Below are 17,663 nucleotides of genomic sequence, written 5' to 3' on the forward strand. Positions count from 1 at the left end.
AATAACTTATTTCATTCCTTTTAACAGGGAACGTCAGGCTTCTGTGTCTATCCCATTGGAAGATTTTCATCCCAAGATCGATACCAGTAGAACCAAAGCTTCTTTCTTTGAACGGTAAGCTATCTTTGCGCGATAATCAACTTTTCAGACTGATATGGAAAACCAATCCGTAGTTTACTCCGCAGTGAATCTATTTCGGTTTTGCACATCACCCTTTTTCAACCTCAGATGGATTTGAGCATGCAAAAATGAAACATTTATTTCCTCTTATCAGAAAACCTAAGGCTTCACGGTCCATCCCTTTGGAATGGTTTGATTTTCATCACAATGTCCTCGTGAACTTTTCGTTTTCTAGCGGGTGTGATTTTCACAATCGAAGACAAAACTACAAACGGTTATAAATTAATTGAGATAGTTCGCACGCTCTCATAGGTCACTGAAAGACAAACTAAAACCAGAAGTGAAGCTGATTCACGTAAAGTCCGACCTATCAAACCTAAAGCTCTCGCGACTCCAGATTTACCGCACGAACGAGATGTTGTTGTTGTGTTCAAATCTATTCTGAAAAGAGACCACAGTCCAGAACAAATCAAATGCACCCCTTTATCGGGTGTTAATCATACTACAAAAAACTCTGATAAAAGTTGGTTCAAAGCCAATGCAATGGGAGTTAACAAACTTAACAGTCTCATGAAAACAACTCTCACCTTACGAACCACAGTGCGTGAAAACGAATGATTCAAACATTGAATGATAAGGGTATTCCTTCTAATCATATATAATGCAGTTATAAGGACACAAAAATGTGCAGAGTACTTACAACTACAGTCATCTTTCACAAAAAACAATGGAAAAGTATGTCAAGAATATTGAGTGGCCCGACTTCATTAGTTCAAACTGAAACACACTCTTGTCGAAACAACATAACAACAAAGTCAAACGCCGACAGCAGCAGGGCTATTCGAGGATGCTGTGCTTTACGGAAGAAATTTCAACATCAAGTCGTCCTCGTCTTCAACAGAAGTACATAAACAACAAACTTATAGAGGAATAACATGCATATTTGACTCTTCAGACGACGAAGACACTACACGAGTTCACCTTTGACATAGAAAGAGTCACCTTCGTTGAAAAGCTAAGTACTTATTTTTGTCAAGCTTTTCCTCCTTTTTCTTTAGGATATTTTTGAATTAATACTTACGAAAATTAATTCGTTGCTAATAAACTGTCATGCTGTAAGCTTAGTTAATTTATATCAGTATTTAATTTCACCATTTCTAGCCTTGATTTAATTTGTAAGGCACTTTTTTTGTTAGTTCCATAGAGGGCTCCGAGTCGGACGACCCAGGTTCTAGTCCTGGCCAGGGCAAGGCGTTGTGCCCTTGAGACGTGCGGAAAAAAATGCGAGTTCTGCTTTTAGGCTTGGCTAAATCTATATATTACAAAATAGTAGTAACCCATCAAGCCGAAAAAAATTGGATGTACGATCGTACGACCGTACAAGGTGCTACTTTTAACATGCGTGGTCAACTGTGATCGCGGGGACGCCAATACCAGGCTTTGTTCAGTAGTACAGTGGTCAGTGCACTGGACTCCGAGTCAGACGACCCAGGTTCTAGTCCTGGCCGGGGCAAGGCGTTGTGTCCTTGAGACGTGCGGGGAAAAGAAAATGCGAGCTCCGCTTTTAGGCTTGACTAAATCTATATATTATGCTGGAGAGCTTGTTAGTAGTAGTCCATGGTTCGGCCGGACATGTTTGCTTGCCTATTTGACTGTGAGAACTCTGGGTATAGAATGGTTTCGACGCAAGGGGTCTTGAAACAGTTAAAAAAAAACACCGTGGGCAGCTATGGAGGACTTTCCTTGTAAGTAACTGTGTTTTCTTCCCGATCCGTGCCTTATCCTTGCTAAAAAATAATAGGGAAGAAAACACAGTTATTTACCAAGAAAGTCCTCCATGGCTGCTCACGATGTTTAAAACCCCCTGCGTTGAAGTTATTCTGTACCCAGAGTTCTCACAGTCAAACAGGCAAGCAAACAAATCCAGCCGAACCATGGACGCTGGAAATCATCGGCTACTACAGACAAGCTCTCCATCATATTACTCTTTTCTCGAGACCACCGAAAATTATACTTTACAAATTCGGCGCAAAAATCAGGTTTGTTCAAGTCCCCGAGTCTCACGGCCCCGAGTGCCACGTCACAGAGTCCACGTCCCCGAGTCCCAGTTCTCACGTCTCAGTCTCACTTTTAGTCACAGCCCTAAATCCCTCATATGCGGTGAAACATGGTTTACCTACCAAACATGTCCGAGGCATCAGAAGGCTGCGCGTTAGAGGACAAAGCGAGTTGTACTCGAGTTTCTGCCCAGAATAACATAAGAAGGAGATTTGTGGGAACTAAGTTTAATGCTGGAAAGACGACTGAAAAACTCGTAGGTACAATGTAGTTGATATCGGCTTGTAATTCACTATGCACGTGCACACGTTTACGTCGAAGGAACAGAATTGTAATCGTTCCCACTCTCAAACCCATTTTTAACGCAATTTCTTCCTTTCTCTTCCTTTTTTTGTCGTATTCCTTTCCTTTAGATGCACACGGTATAATTTTTACGTTCATGTCGTACTTTAATATGTATCCTAAGCCCAATAAATGGATGAAAACTGAGTTTTTTTTTTTTTTTTGCTTGTTTTGGTTTGTTTTGTTTTAATTTCCTTGTCTGTAACCTTGCACTGTTACTTATAATTTGATATACTAGTCGAAATCCCCAGCCCTGGACCCAGTATACATGCCTAAGTCTCTGATCCCTGGGGGATGTTAATATGGTAAGATTTCCGCTCAGCTCCATTCTTCATTATGCATACATATCTTGGATAACTGAAAGAAAACGATGGCGAAAACAATAGATTACCTTTGTTTTACAATTGTATGGGACTGTACGGAAATCTTGCTGAAAATATTCCGATCAAACTTTCTGTTCCTTGAGCAAATATTGTCAAGGGATTAAAAAAAAAATAGTCACTGTTATTGAAATGCCTTACATTCCCTGTTATTCAAGAAATAGGAGCAAATAAGAGAAGAGTTGTTCGTCAGATTCCAGATGAGATTGTCACCAATCTTGAGCTGCAAGATGCTGTGAGACAGGTAAATAATGAGAAACTTCACATGACCCTCGGTTAACTTGACCCTTTAACCCCACAAGTGACCAGGAAAGAATTTCTCCTTACAATATCAGTACAATATCAAGCAGACAAGTGATGAGAATGAAGAAAAATATCAATTAGGGATTAATAGCTGATCCAATACCCAACTTCTCAGAACTGACATGAAAAGAATTGTTGGGCAGACAGTAAGGAGAATTACTAATGAGATCTTGGGAGTCAAAGGGTTTGGATGAGGCGTTGGAATTAACGTACACTGATCCGAACCTAGAATCGGACCCAGAGGATAGCCCTCCAGCATCACAACTCGAGCCAAGGCATAAAGCTGAATTATCCAAACAACGCAGCAACGAAGGTCTACGCCTTCAAAAAGAAAGCCGTCAAAAAGAAAACCTTCCGAGGAATAGCCGATCCACGCGGCAGCCAAGGAAGAGGAAACATGAAGACACCATCAGCGCTATCCAGTTCAAGAAGCAAAAAACTGAAACCTCCATTTTAAAACTGGAGAGACACAACAAAAGACTTGCCCTAAGTCGCTTCAATACAAGGCGAAGGCAAACGTCACGCCTGACGAAACCTTTCGACAGGAAATAAGCGCTATTAAAAGTGACGCCGAAGAACAATATGTTAGCGCCCTAGTGCGCTTCCATCAGCGTAGACTTGTTAGTCACAAGAACAAACTTGAAAAGGCTAATATTGCCAAGTCTCGATCACAATACAATATAAATACACGTGAAAGATCACGTTCGCCCTTGAGGAACACTGTAAATATTGATGTCGACAGGATAGACAAAATAGAAAATCAGCTTTCAGAGCTGAAAGACCTTATATGTACACGCTTTCAGAGTGATAATAAACATGTTGAAAAGTACAACAGTGTCATCTCTGAAAAATCAGTCGCCAAACCCACTGCAGCAAAAAGGCTATCCAAGAATAATAAACGCAAAAAGGGTAGAAAAAATACACTACACAAGCGAGTGACTACAGAAAGGGCGAAAAATGAAAAGTTTTGACATACAAAAACTCAGTCGAAAAACCAATTAAAATTGTTTGTATAATCGAGTAAAAGCTCCATTAGCTAGCAGTGTTTCCTATTACAATCACCTCCCACCCCTCCCTGCGTAGTAATAATTCGTCTCACACCCCTCCTTAAGTAATAACACTCCATCTCCCACCCCTCCCTTAGTGCTGATAGACTTCATCCTACCCCTCCCTCAGTACTAATGGTGTGCTCCCCCCTTCAAAATGGTCCAAAAAATAGTCCAAAAAATGGTCCAAAAAATGGTCCAAAAAATAGTCCAGTCCATATTTTACCCTATGCCCGTGTTAGCAAAAGGGCTTAAATTTATTGAAACACCCGTGACAAATGAAAATAAGATCAGGCAACAATTGTTGCGTGACTTCGAACAATTCGCTAGGCGAGATATATGAGATATATATATATGAGATATATATTTCACGGGAATGACAAGGAACCACATCCTTTTCACGTCAAATCAAACTGGATACCACCAGTACAACCTTCTATTGCCCTTGAACGCTACTTCGAAAATATCAAGTTAAGCCTTGCTGAAATAGAAATAACAAAGCCAAAACACAACCTGTCATACAACGAACACAAAGCAGTCAAAGAACTGCAAAACAATACTGCCATCAACCTTAAACGTGCTGACTAAGGCACCACAACAGTGATTCTCAACAAGAGGGACAAAATTCAAGAGGCCCAGGTTCAGGTCGACAACAGAGACCACTACCGACCTCTTGAAAACCCCATGGTCACTGACACATTAAAAAAAGTCAATGAACTTATTGCTCAACTGCACAATGGCAAACATATAGACGATATGACAAAAAAGTGGCTTTCACAGACTCCCAATCCACCCAGAATACCGATTTTCTACACTTTAACAAAAATCCACAAACCTTTGCCAGTGGGTAGACCGATTATATCGGGCTGCGAAGGACCAACTGAAAGGATATCATCCTTTGTGGATCATTTATTACAGCCTATTGCTCAAAAGCAAACATCGTATCTCAAAGATACGACTGATTTCATCAACTTTATAGAGAAAACGCAAGTGTCAAATGATACTATTTTAGTATCAATGGATGTAACAAGCTTGTACACAAACATCCCACAAGAAGAGGGTATCACAATATTATGCCAAGCATACGAAAAATACCACAATAACAGCCCTCCCATTCCGTCCCACTACTAAAAACAAATGCTCGGGCTTATACTGAAAGAAAATTCGTTCCAGTTCAACGGAGTAAACTATCTCCACTGTTTTGGAACTGCCATGGGAACACGAATGGCGGTTGCTTTCGCCAATCTCTTTATGGCAGAAATTGAAACAAAACTGCTTCACCAAAGCAGTATCAAGCCGAGAGTATGGAAGCGTTACATTGACGACGTTTTCTCCCTGTGGGATGTTCGTTAACAAGACATTGATCTATTCATAGAACAAGCTAACACGTTCCATCCAACTATAAAGTTCACGGCTGAAATCTCAGAGACTGAAATCACATTCTTAGACACGATTGTCTACAAAGGTGAAAGATTCCAAAACGAAGCTATCCTCGACGTCAAAACTCACTACAAACCGACCGAGACCTCTCAATATACACACTATTCATCTTGCCACCCGCCAGGTGTTAAGAAAGGCTTTATTAAAGGAGAAGCTATCAGACTTCTAAGAACAAACTCCTCGGAAAGAAATTTCCAGGAGGCCATGTGTAACTTCAAAACACGACTTGAAGCACGTGGTTACCCAAAAAGCCTAATTGAAAAAACGTTATCTGAGGTCTCGTTTGCCGCAAGGCAGTCGACACTTAAAAAACAAACCAAAAAAAACTAAAGGCAAAATATTGCCTTTTGTGACAGCATACCACCCAGGGGTTAAAAATTTAAAGCAAATACTGATGCAAGAATGGAACCTCATCCAAAATCAGCCACTGCTGAAAACAATTTACAAAACGCCTCCGATTATATCATACAAAAGAGGTAAATCGCTCAAAGACATACTCGTCAGAGCGAAGCTCCAGACTTGCTGTTTAAGACAAACAGTTTTCCGCCGTATCTTTCCGCACTTATGTGGTCGGAGATATGACGATAAGAGTTGAAAAGAAGCGTAGAGATGTCGATGTAAAACTGTCGCAGTACTGAATTATATTGGTCTTTGCTATTTTGATCGGTGCTATTTAGCAAAATCAAACATTCCCTGGATATCTCGATGGCTTTCTGAATGCGATCTGAGTTGAGCAGGAACAGGGCAACAAGTAAGGCGATGCTCATGAAAGCTATCATGGCTTATGCTGTTAGGTTTCCATTGTCATCCTCTCCTGTTATCAGGGAAACATTATTTTTAGTAACACAATACTAAACGAGTTGATAATCTAGATTCATAATGAGTCACTACAAACAGGAACACACATGTTAAGTTACAAAAACGGGCTGGGTCTCTTACACCTGGAAACTTTTTGTCACGAACTGTAAGTGTTGGAATTCACAATATCGACTTAAAACAAAAAATAAGTGAAGAAGAGGATAAGTACATCAACGGATCACATTTGGTGAAACTTGTAAAATTAATTTGACCTGCACAGTTTTTTTGAAACGGACTATGTGACTGTCATGCTGTGAAAGTCAACTGCTATTTAAGTGATTTTTGATCTAACTGTTTCGTTTGTTCATCTTATCTAGTAAAAAAAAAAAGCCCCATGCTTGGGTTTGATTAATGGTCGTGTGTCGGGGGGTCTTGTCATCAATTAGGGGGGTTTTTGAAAGGTCGTGGGTTTCTTAAAAACCCAAGAAGGATTGATAAACCTTTAACTATAACGTTCTAGAACATTTGAAAATGTTCCTCTAACAGTTTATCACCAAGTAATGAGCTCACTTATCTAAATTATATGGCTGAAAACGAATTTATTCATAACTGATGAGGATGATTGCCAAGATTTGAGGTAACAATGATTTGATCAACTCGGTTTGTCACCTTTCGTTTTACTTAAGTTGTGATTTTCGTACAACATGATATGACCTTAAAGTCACAGGACAAAGATAAACAAATCAGCATTAATCTTCACTTTTGCTACGAGAACTTTCCCCATGCATAGTTTCTATAAACAACATTAATCAACGGGTTAAGTTTATAGAGAAACTTTTGTGGGGTATTGCAAAATAATTTGGCTTTACCAGCTGAGTTGACTATGTAGATTGGCCATCATAAAGAGTTTCTGAAGCAGACGTTTCGAGCGTTATCCCTTCATTAGAGCATTTGATAATCTTGGGGAATCAATGATGTTGTATTGCCAGTATTCCGCAAAGAAACTTGCAAAGAATGGTCTGCAGTATCTTTATAATGCTTCGTTTTCCATCTGCATTTCTACCGGCCGTCAGAATGTATTTACAATAAAGCCTCAAGGGATCAAGCTACATGCATTCAAATTTTAAACAAGAGAGACAACCTTTTAACACAACTGTCTGCAAGATATCCTGACATTCCGCATTATGGCATGGAACATTTGAAAATATTGTTGTAGCAAGCTATTACCAGGTAACGAGCTTACTTATCAGATGAATGTTACTGAAAACTAATCTATCCTTAGTTGATGAGAATGATGAGCAATATGTGAGGCTACAGAAGTTTGACGAACTCCGGCTTTGTGACGAATTCATTTCATTCAGTGGCGATTTTTGCACAACATAACATGACTTAATACTCACAGGACAGGACAGGACAGGACCAAAAAAAAAACATTCATGTATGCCTTTGCGATAAAAAAAGTTACTTATCCCATATGTGATCGTAAAGTTAAAGCTCAGTAATGAGGCCAACCCATGCCATGATTTATAAGTGTTTTGTAGCTCGAAAGAGATCAAAAACTTTCAAAACATCTTGACTAATGTTAGAACCACACAATACGATTCTGCATGTTTTTTATCTTTATAGAATATCGACAAATATTTTGGTTAAAAATTTCAGCAAGTATCTACTACACAAAGGTGTGTGTGATAACGTGACTGAAGTAAAAAGATTGTAATCCTCTTTTTCCCACTTTTATGCAGGTATATACCATGACTTAGTTAAATACTACCAGAAAAATCTCTTGATTTTTAACCAAAGTTGTTTGGGTTTATTGTATAGCCTAACAAAGCAATCGAACAAAATTAATGGTAGAGGTTCGCAGCCTACATCCATTTGAAAAGTAAGCGTTCTGATCAATAACACTACGACAAGATTATAGGGAATCAGTCAAGTAACGGTTTGTTCCTCACAGAAAATACACTATCTTTCTTCGTGAGCTTTAAGCGTCATAGGCTGACCTATCTTCTTACGCAAGACTTTGTAGACCATGTGTACCACTAGACTGACACAGCTTCCGCGTTGAAGTACATTAACTTTGTTAACTTGCAGCTCAGCGAAGTGTAGAATTGTTCTTAGTTGTGAGTATGATATGCAAATGTTAACTCACTTACTCACTAAGTCACTCAGTGAAGGCACTGTCGTAAATAAATTACTTTGATCTAGTTTTTTGGTTCATTCATCTCGTCGCGTGATGTAAAAGAAACAGTTTGCCCTTAGGTTGAATCGTATTCTCACTGATTTCAGTTTTTCACCTTTTTGAGGGTAAACATTAAAAGCGAAAATTATTTTTGTACATCCTTTATGTTGGAGCAGTCTGAAAATTAGTGACAAGTCTTACAAACTTTAAAGCGAACTTGAAGATTATCTGCAAACGGGCTAAAAGAAATGACAATGGAATTAATTGCAGTTTTAAAACAGTTACGATTGAAATATTAAAAGCAATTTTAAGAAAGCTTATACAATGTAGAAACAAATAAATATTAATTCACAAAAGCACGAAAAACCTTTTTTTTTTTAATTTCCAACAGTTTTGGTTTTAAAATTCAGTTTTTTTCAGGATTACTTCCATATTTCGCTGCTTCGCGCAGGGTCCATAGCACATCGGATAGGATATCAGAGCGAGTTCTTATTTTTTCACTCGAAGGGCGGCCGATGTAGTTTCTGAGGCTTGCTTTACTGTGATGACCGGAGATCGCCATGATAAGTGAGCTGCGATGGACTTCAGTACGATCATATTTGCTCAGACACCGTCATGATTAGTATGAATTTTAACAGTTATGCCAGTTTGGTTATATTTTTCATCATTTCTGTTTTGTTCTGTTTTGTTTTTGAACTCTGAACTTTATATACTATACGAGTGTTGGCTGTGTTTGATTTTCATTACCGTACGTAAGCTTGCAATCTAACTGAGCGTGAAAATCTTTAAAACTTGGAATGTCTATTTTGCTTTTCCTTTGAGGATTTTCGTATCTGCCCACGTTTTAATAACGTAAATAACGGCGCCTGGTATGTTTACAAACCTTTCTTTGGTTCTTTTGTTACTACTTGCGGGCTCGCTTGTTCCGAAATTTCACTTTAAATTATCGGAAAAAAGCTAAAAAGAAGTCCCGGAAAAGGTCGAACATGGTACAATTTGGCAGATGGCGTGACAGCTTTAGCTCAGTTCTATGCTCTATACTCTCATAGAACACGCTCTTTCAACCAATGACAGCGCGCGTTATATCCGAACTTTATTATAATGATTTATGGCCATGTGATTTTGAATGTGACATTTCCACATCAGCGTGTTCTTGAGCTTTTGTAAAGCCGGAAGTGATACTTCTCTACTGGAGCAGATAACTTCAGACACGTATTTCTCCAGAACTTCGTCAGGTATCCTCTTTCCCCTCTTTTAGTCGTATTTTTAAGCTCTGTAGGATTTTTTTCTAATGTTGAGTGCTTCGGATTTATTTTTAGGATGCGCAACGCTTAATGTCTTAACTTTACTGAATTCGTTTTACTCAAAAGGCTTACGTAGGTCAACATTGTTTCGTGCTTATTACATCAGAATATAGTTTTTGCGTGAAAAACTAAAAATTGTTGAGTACATAACCATTACCTCCTCCTGAGAATATTAGTAAAGAAAGCACCAAAAATTGGAATAACTCTCCCCTAACCTGGGATAGCTCTTTTTTTTTTAATGTCGATGAAATACCGGATAGAGTATTTTCGCTATTATTTCTAATAAAATTTTTGCGTTAAAGAACAAAAAATAATTGAGTACGTAACCAATGCATTCTTCTTAGAATATTGAAAAAGAACATTGAACATTGAACTAGATCTCCTCTAATTTATGAGAGCACTTTTTTTAAATGTCAATGAAATACCGTCAGAGTATTTTCTCTACATGTTTCTATACAATTTATGCATCTAAAAGTCTTTTAGCTCTGTTTCCTTTGAGTGATTCTCATTATTTATTCTGTTGGGGTCTCTTTTTCTATAAAAAAGTAAAAAAAACAACAATTTGTTTCAAACTCAATTAAAATTGTTGATTGCTAATACAATTATACCAAGCTCAATATGTAAAAATATAACTGGCTAACATTTGTATGTGATTGGCAGAGGCCTTTCGAAATTTTATATTTACACCAGAGAGCGTCTAAAGTAACTCTCCGAAAAGACCAAAAAAAAAAAATATATATATATATCTATATATATGGATATACTAGCCTTGATGTTCAAGGTAACAAAGGATCCCCGCCGACGGTCAGCGACTGCTAAACCATAGCCACCTTCACACCTAATTTTAAATTAATTTGTGAAATATCTTTTTGAGCTGAGTCTCACCTGGCGCGCCAAACTCTAATCTCACGTCATCTCCAATCAGCGTGAATGAAGCCCATTGAGACACTTGGGTAAAACCATTTTTTCTCATCCACTTCATAGCCTGGTGAAGAGACTCACTGGCACTTTCTCCTTCAACAAGGTGTTCGTAAAACCGACTCATCAGCTTCTCTGTTGCAGAGTCTGGAATGGCCCACAGCGCAACCAACACCGAGCGAGCACCGGATCCTAAGAACGCACGGGCAATTCCTATAACTCCCTCGGCTCTTATCTCTCCACTTCCACTGTGACAGCAGCTAAGTACCACCAGTTTAGCTCTGACTTTCACTCGTGAGACATCAGCCATCGTCAACATGTAAGCTTCCTTCGGGATAGCGTTTTGACTGTTGGGAGTAGGAATGGGGGAGAGTGCAATTTCTCCTCTTTCCGCGTTACCATGGGCAGCAAAATGTATCAAGCTCACTGAACTTATCCGCTCAAGTACCGCCTGCTTCGTTGCTTTCTCTTCAACTAGAGGCGGAACACCCACCAGTCGTCCGACCATCTCCGCTTCCTTTCTTGCAGCTGGCAATGGTTGCAGCCAATTAACCTTGGGATTGCCTATTACCAAGGCACCAGTGTTACTGTGATAGTCCTCTGGACTATCTTGAATGTTCTTGAGTGTTGTCAAAGAAGGAATGATACGGATCTTATGAGTCTCTGACAAGTATTCGGCTCCTTCCTTTTCACTCAGGGCAGCAAAGGGAACTTTGTACAACCTGCGGTCAGGAACAATAATGACTTCAGGCTCATCAAGCAAATCATAAACGGGGGCAATGAACATTTTGTAACATAAATGTAGACTTAAAATCACTTTCTCGTCCTCGTCCTCGTCCTCCTCCACGAGTCGTAATCTTGCTGAGCTCTTTTGCGCGGGGGAGAGAGGTTTAATCGTATTTAAAGACCGATCTTCACAATCTTTAGGGGGCAAAATACCAAGACTCCGGAAATTTTCATCCAAAAATTGACTCAAAGGCAAATCTTTGGGTAACCCAGCCTGAACTAGATTCTCTTCTGGAAATACTCTTCTATAGTGAAGGACTCCACTTGTTTTCAAGATCCACAAATGCAAACTATTCTGAAAATAAGAAATGTACAGACAAGTACAGTTTTTTTGCTTTCTTAAAATGTTCTCAATGCCAAACCAAGATTGTGGATTAGCAGAGATGTGCGTTTCAACCGAGTACTTCTCTGCCATTAAGTCTGATAGGCCTCTAGCTCGACCCAACTCCTCAACATAAATAGCATCCCGAGCATTTCCGGTGGCACAAAGCAAAGTACAAAGCAGTTTGTAAGGAAATATTCCTGTGTCCTCCAGTAATGATGTTTTGAACTGATCATTGGCGCCCAAGAAATATCTCAGCTCCTCATACTTTTCAATGCACAGATGAAGACACGACAGGGAATCTCTGATTTTATATTGGTACAAATACAAAACGGCGTAACTTCCGAGGATTTCGAACTCTTTTCTTCCATCTCCAATATCTCTGGATATTAATAAGGCTTTCTCCAAGCACACTTCCGAAGCTTCAAAATCACCAATAGTTCTAAACACAGTACCTAGGTTTCCATAACATGATGCTTCCCCTTCTCTGTCGCCAATTTCAGTTTGGATGACAAGCGCTTTTTGGAGATACTCTTCAGCCTTGTCGTATTGGCCAACGGACAGAAACACAGTACCTAGGCTTCCATAACATGATGCTTCCCCTTCTCTGTCGCCAATTTCAGTTGTGATGACAAGCGCGTTTTGGAGATACTCTTCAGCCTTGTCGTATTGGCCAAGCGACTTTAACACAGTACCTAGGTTTCCATAACTGGTTGCTTCCTTTTGTCTGTCGCCAATTTTAGTTGTGATGACAAGCGCTTTTTGGAGATACTCTTCAGCCTTGTCGTATTGGCCAACGGACAGAAACACACTACCTAGGTTTCCATAGTTAGCTGCCTCCCCTTCTCTGTCGCCAATTTCAGTTGTGATCACAAGCGCTTTTTGGAGATACTCTTCAGCCTTGTCGTATTGGCCAAGCAACTTAAACACACTACCTAGGTTTCCATAGTTAGCTGCCTCCCCTCCTCTGTCGCCAATTTCAGTTTTGATGACAAGCGCTTTTTGGAGATACTCTTCAGCCTTGTCGTATTGGTCAACGGACAGAAACACAGTACCTAGGCTTCCATAACATGATGCTTCCCCTTCTCTGTCGCCAATTTCAGTTCTGATGACAAGCGCTTTTTGGAGATACTCTTCAGCCTTGTCGTATTGGCCAAGCGACTTAAACACAGTACCTAGGCTTCCATAACATGATGCTTCCTTTTGTCTGTCGCCAATTTTAGTTGTGATGACAAGCGCTTTTTGGAGATACTCTTCAGCCTTGTCGTATTGGCCAACGGACAGAAACACACTACCTAGGTTTCCATAGTTAGCTGCCTCCCCTTCTCTGTCGCCAATTTCAGTTGTGATCACAAGCGCTTTTTGGAGATACTCTTCAGCCTTGTCCATGACAGGACGGAAAACGCGTGCACTGTAAGTACCTCCCGTTGTCCCATACAAAGCCTTAGAAAAGTTTTCTAAGGCTTTGTATGGGACAACGGGAGGTACTTACAGTGCACGCATTTTCCGTCCTGTCATGTATTGGCCAAGCAACTTAAACACACTACCTAGGTTTCCATAGTTAGCTGCCTCCCCTCCTCTGTCGCCAATTTCAGTTTTGATGACAAGCGCTTTTTGGAGATACTCTTCAGCCTTGTCGTATTGGCCAACGGACAGAAACACACTACCTAGGTTTCCATAGTTAGCTGCCTCCCCTCCTCTGTCGCCAATTTCAGTTTCGATGACAAGCGCTTTTTGGAGATACTCTTCAGCCTTGTCGTATTGGCCAACGGAGAGAAACACACTACCTAGGTTTCCATAGCTAGTTGCCTCCCCTTCTCTGTCGCCAATTTCAGTTCTGATGACAAGTGCTTTTTGGAGATACTCTTCAGCCTTGTCGTATTGGCCAACGGACAGAAACACAGTACCTAGGCTTCCATAACATGATGCTTCCCCTTCTCTGTCGCCAATTTCAGTTGTGATGACAAGCGCTTTTTGGAGATACTCTTCAGCCTTGTCGTATTGGCCAACGGACAGAAACACACTACCTAGGTTTCCATAACATGATGCTTCCCCTTCTCTGTCGCCAATTTCAGTTTGGATGACAAGCGCTTTTTAGAGATACTCTTCAGCCTTGTCGTATTGGCCAAGCGACTTAAACACAGTACCTAGGCTTCCATAACATGATGCTTCCTTTTGTCTGTCGCCAATTTCAGTTCTGATGACAAGCGCTTTTTGGAGATACTCTTCAGCCTTGTCGTATTGGCCAACGGACAGAAACACACTACCTAGGTTTCCATAGTTGGCTGCCTCCCCTCCTCTGTCGCCAATTTCAGTTGTGATGACAAGCGCTTTTTGGAGATACTCTTCAGCCTTGTCGTATTGGCCAACGGACAGAAACACAGTACCTAGGTTTCCATAGCTAGTTGTCTCCCCTTTTCTGTCGCCAATTTCAGTTTGGATGACAAGCGCTTTTTGGAGATACTTTTCAGCCTTGTCGTATTGGCCAAGCGACTTAAACACAATACCTAGGTTTCCATAACATGATGCTTCCCCTTCTCTGTCGCCAATTTCAGTTTGGATGACAAGCGCTTTTTGGAGATACTTTTCAGCCTTGTCGTATTGGCCAAGCGACTTAAACACAATACCTAGGTTTCCATAACATGATGCTTCCCCTTCTCTGTCGCCAATTTCAGTTTGGATGACAAGCGCTTTTTGGAGATACTCTTCAGCCTTGTCGTATTGGCCAACGGACAGAAACACACTACCTAGGTTTCCATAGTTAGCTGCCTCCCCTCCTCTGTCGCCAATTTCAGTTTTGATGACAAGCGCTTTTTGGAGATACTCTTCAGCCTTGTCGTATTGGCCAAGCGACTTAAACACAGTACCTAGGCTTCCATAACATGATGCTTCCTTTCGTCTGTCGCCAATTTCAGTTGTGATGACAAGCGCTTTTTGGAGATACTCTTCAGCCTTGTCGTATTGGCCAACGGACAGAAACACACAACCTAGGTTTCCATAGTTAGCTGCCTCCCCTCCTCTGTCGCCAATTTCAGTTTTGATGACAAGCGCTTTTTGGAGATACTCTTCAGCCTTGTCATATTGGCCAACGGACAGAAACACACTACCTAGGTTTCCATAGTTAGCTGCCTCCCCTTCTCTGTCGCCAATTTCAGTTGTGATCACTAGTGCTTTTTGGAGATACTCCTCAGCCTTGTCGTATTTGCCAAGCCACTGAAACACAGTACCTAGGTTTCCATAACATGATGCTTCCCCTTCTCTGTCGCCAATTTCAGTTGCGATGACAAGCGTTTTTTGGAGACATTCGCTGCATATCTCAATGGCTTTCTGAATGCGATCTGAGTTGAACAGGAACCGGGCAACAAGTAAGGCGATGCTCATGAAAGGTGTCATGGCTTCTGATGTTAGGTTTGCATTGCAATCTTCTCCTGTTATCAGGGAAACATTATTTTTATTAACACAATACTAAACAAAAAAAGAAAAAAAAAAAAAGAAAACGGACGGAGTGGATCGGTAATTTGCTCGAACATAACCACATCACTTGTTATCACATACTTAATAGTTTTTCATGTTTCTTTTGAGGAAGGGAGAGGTGGGGGATGAATTTCGGTTTTGTACGTCACACTTTTGTGACCAATGATAGAATTGAACATGTAAAATTAAATTATTTCATTCTTTTTTTAACCGGAAACGTCAGGCTTCTGTGTCCATCCATTTCGAAAATTGAAATCTCATTACAAGATCGATACCAACAGAACCAAAGCTTCTTTCTTTAAACGGTAAGCTATCTGTGAGCGATAATCAACTTTCCATGAACTGATATGGAAAACCGATCCGTAGTTTACTCCGCAGTGAATCTATTTCGGTTTTGTACGTCACATTTTTATAACTTCAAATCGACCATCTTTCGTTCCCCATACAATTCCTTATGACGTGTTCAACTCTGGTAAGTTAACACCGAGTCACACAACGCGTGACGCTTTCATGAATTAATCGTTTGCTTTTTCTCGAGTGTGAGCTTGGGCCGCCTCTGTTGACATCAGTAAAGGACATTCTGCATGACAAATATGTCTTAATATAGGATTGATTTTAGTTTTTGATCACGTGATTGTGGGAACCATCAGTTTCTCAAACTAAACAATGCTGAACAATCTTAGTTAAATTCTGGTTGAAATTTATTGTATGAAACCTTAACTGTTTTAAGAAAGCCATTTAACGGTGGAGATATGAAGCATCCGATCAACGGAAAAGTACGCCTATACTACGTATGCAGTAACATTGAATTTAAGAAAGTCTTAGTTTCTCTCAGAAAATTAAAACATCTCTCTTCGTGAGCGCGCAGCGTCATGACTTATCTTCTTATGCGAGGCTCTAGCGCTTAAGCAGACAAAAAAACAGATTACGGCGTTTAGAAAAATATGTACCGTAGAACCCGCCGCTAGTATCTAAAAATTTAAGTGAATGGTGTCTCGACCATGAAACGTTTGTGTACAAGTAGAAAACGGAAATTCAATTGGAATCTACCGCGATCTCTGAATCGATCGTTAAACTCTCCTAAAAAAGTGTCAAGTTAATAGCCAGTGCAGATCATAGCCTCTGGAAAACCACGTAATGAAGCACTACGGATTTCCTATGATGTCAGCGTGGGACAGTCTAGTTTTATGATCATCAATTTCTCAAATTGAACGATACTCAATAACCTCGTTTTAGTTAATGAGGATAAATTACACGGTATAAAGCCACAGAGATTTAAAAAAGTCGCCGTAGAATCAATTTATTTCACTGTGGTGACGATTCAATCGCGCCATCAACCGCTTTAACGAAGGGCTAACACTCGAAACGTAACATATTGCAAACATAAAGATCAGGTACTGGATAAAGTAAATAATAAAGGGATAAAGTAGGTACTGGGCTTTGCCATAAGAGCCTTACCTCTCTACAGTTACTAAATGACTAAGGCTGATAAAAACCGAGTGACTAGAAAAGATTTTCAATCGCACTTACCAAGATGTTGACAATGTGGCTGATGCTTTCAAAATGAAACAACAAAAATAACGAATTACTTTTCCCAACCTTCTGAACTTCCGCTGTCACAGTGTTTAATGCATCCAGATCACGTGTGTTCAGGATATTCCCTTCCCCCTCGGGGCTAATCGAAATAAAAGGAAAAGTTTTAAATTGCATATTTTTTTGTGTGCCCGTATGCCCGTCTATCGCGTCCCATTTAGGTTAAAAATTTTTAACAGTTAGTGGTCATATGATAAAATGCTTATTGACAGAATTTGGTGGGACCAGTGGGGAAAATATTAAGCTCAGGGTCATGAAGGAAGGACCTCGCTGCACCCCCTACCACTCAATAAGTCCACAGTATTTCGGTTTCGTACGTCACACTTTTATCAGTCATGATGTAATTGAACATGGAAAATGAAAAGTGTTATTCTTTTTCCAACAGGAAATGTCAGGCTTCAGTGTTTACTCCTTTGAGAGGTTTGATTTTCATCACAAGATCAATCACAGTACAACCTAAGTCTCTTCTTTTTAACGCTAAGCTATCTTTGCGTGATAATAAACTCCTTGTCTTCGTGAACTTTTCATTTTCTAGCGGGTGTGATTTGCATGATCGAAGCCAAAACTACTAAAAAAAACCAAGTGACTGTAATTCGGTTT

The 17,663-nt window shown here is 40.1% G+C and overlaps 1 protein-coding gene and 1 pseudogene across 2 annotated transcripts; one reads left to right on the forward strand and one right to left on the reverse strand.

The window, feature by feature from the left end:
• Nucleotides 1–4,603: 4,603 nt before the first annotated feature.
• LOC149042391 (uncharacterized) lies at nt 4,604–6,159 on the forward strand (annotated as a pseudogene).
• A 4,133-nt stretch (nt 6,160–10,292) lies between these two features.
• LOC149042392 (tetratricopeptide repeat protein 28-like) lies at nt 10,293–12,583 on the reverse strand. Of its 2 annotated transcripts, none has more exons than XM_089212954.1 (2): nt 10,859–12,583; nt 10,293–10,509 (listed from the first exon to the last, which is right to left on the reverse strand). In XM_089212954.1, exons 1-2 carry the CDS (start codon nt 12,087–12,089, stop codon nt 10,439–10,441), a joined length of 1,302 nt encoding a protein of 433 aa, XP_089069080.1. In that variant the 5' UTR covers nt 12,090–12,583; the 3' UTR covers nt 10,293–10,438. The 2 variants fall into 2 exon arrangements, with proteins under 2 accessions (XP_089069080.1, XP_089069079.1); XM_089212953.1 differs by having other exon boundaries at nt 10,293–10,505; nt 10,856–12,581.
• Nucleotides 12,584–17,663: the final 5,080 nt, after the last annotated feature.

Source organism: Pocillopora damicornis, chromosome 7 (genome assembly GCF_964200805.1).
Source record: "Pocillopora damicornis chromosome 7, jaPocDami1.2, whole genome shotgun sequence".
Classification (NCBI taxonomy): Eukaryota; Metazoa; Cnidaria; class Anthozoa; order Scleractinia; family Pocilloporidae; genus Pocillopora; species Pocillopora damicornis.

Excerpts from the sequence above, each read along its gene's own strand:
- LOC149042392 (XM_089212954.1), bottom strand. The coding sequence starts at position 12,089 with ATGGCAGAGAAGTACTCGGTTGAAACGCACATCTCTGCTAATCCACAA. Across the intron at positions 10,510-10,858 it reads GAGATTAGAGTTTGGCGCGC|ATAGAAAAAGAGACCCCAAC; the intron begins CAGGTGAGACTC and ends TTTTACTTTTTT.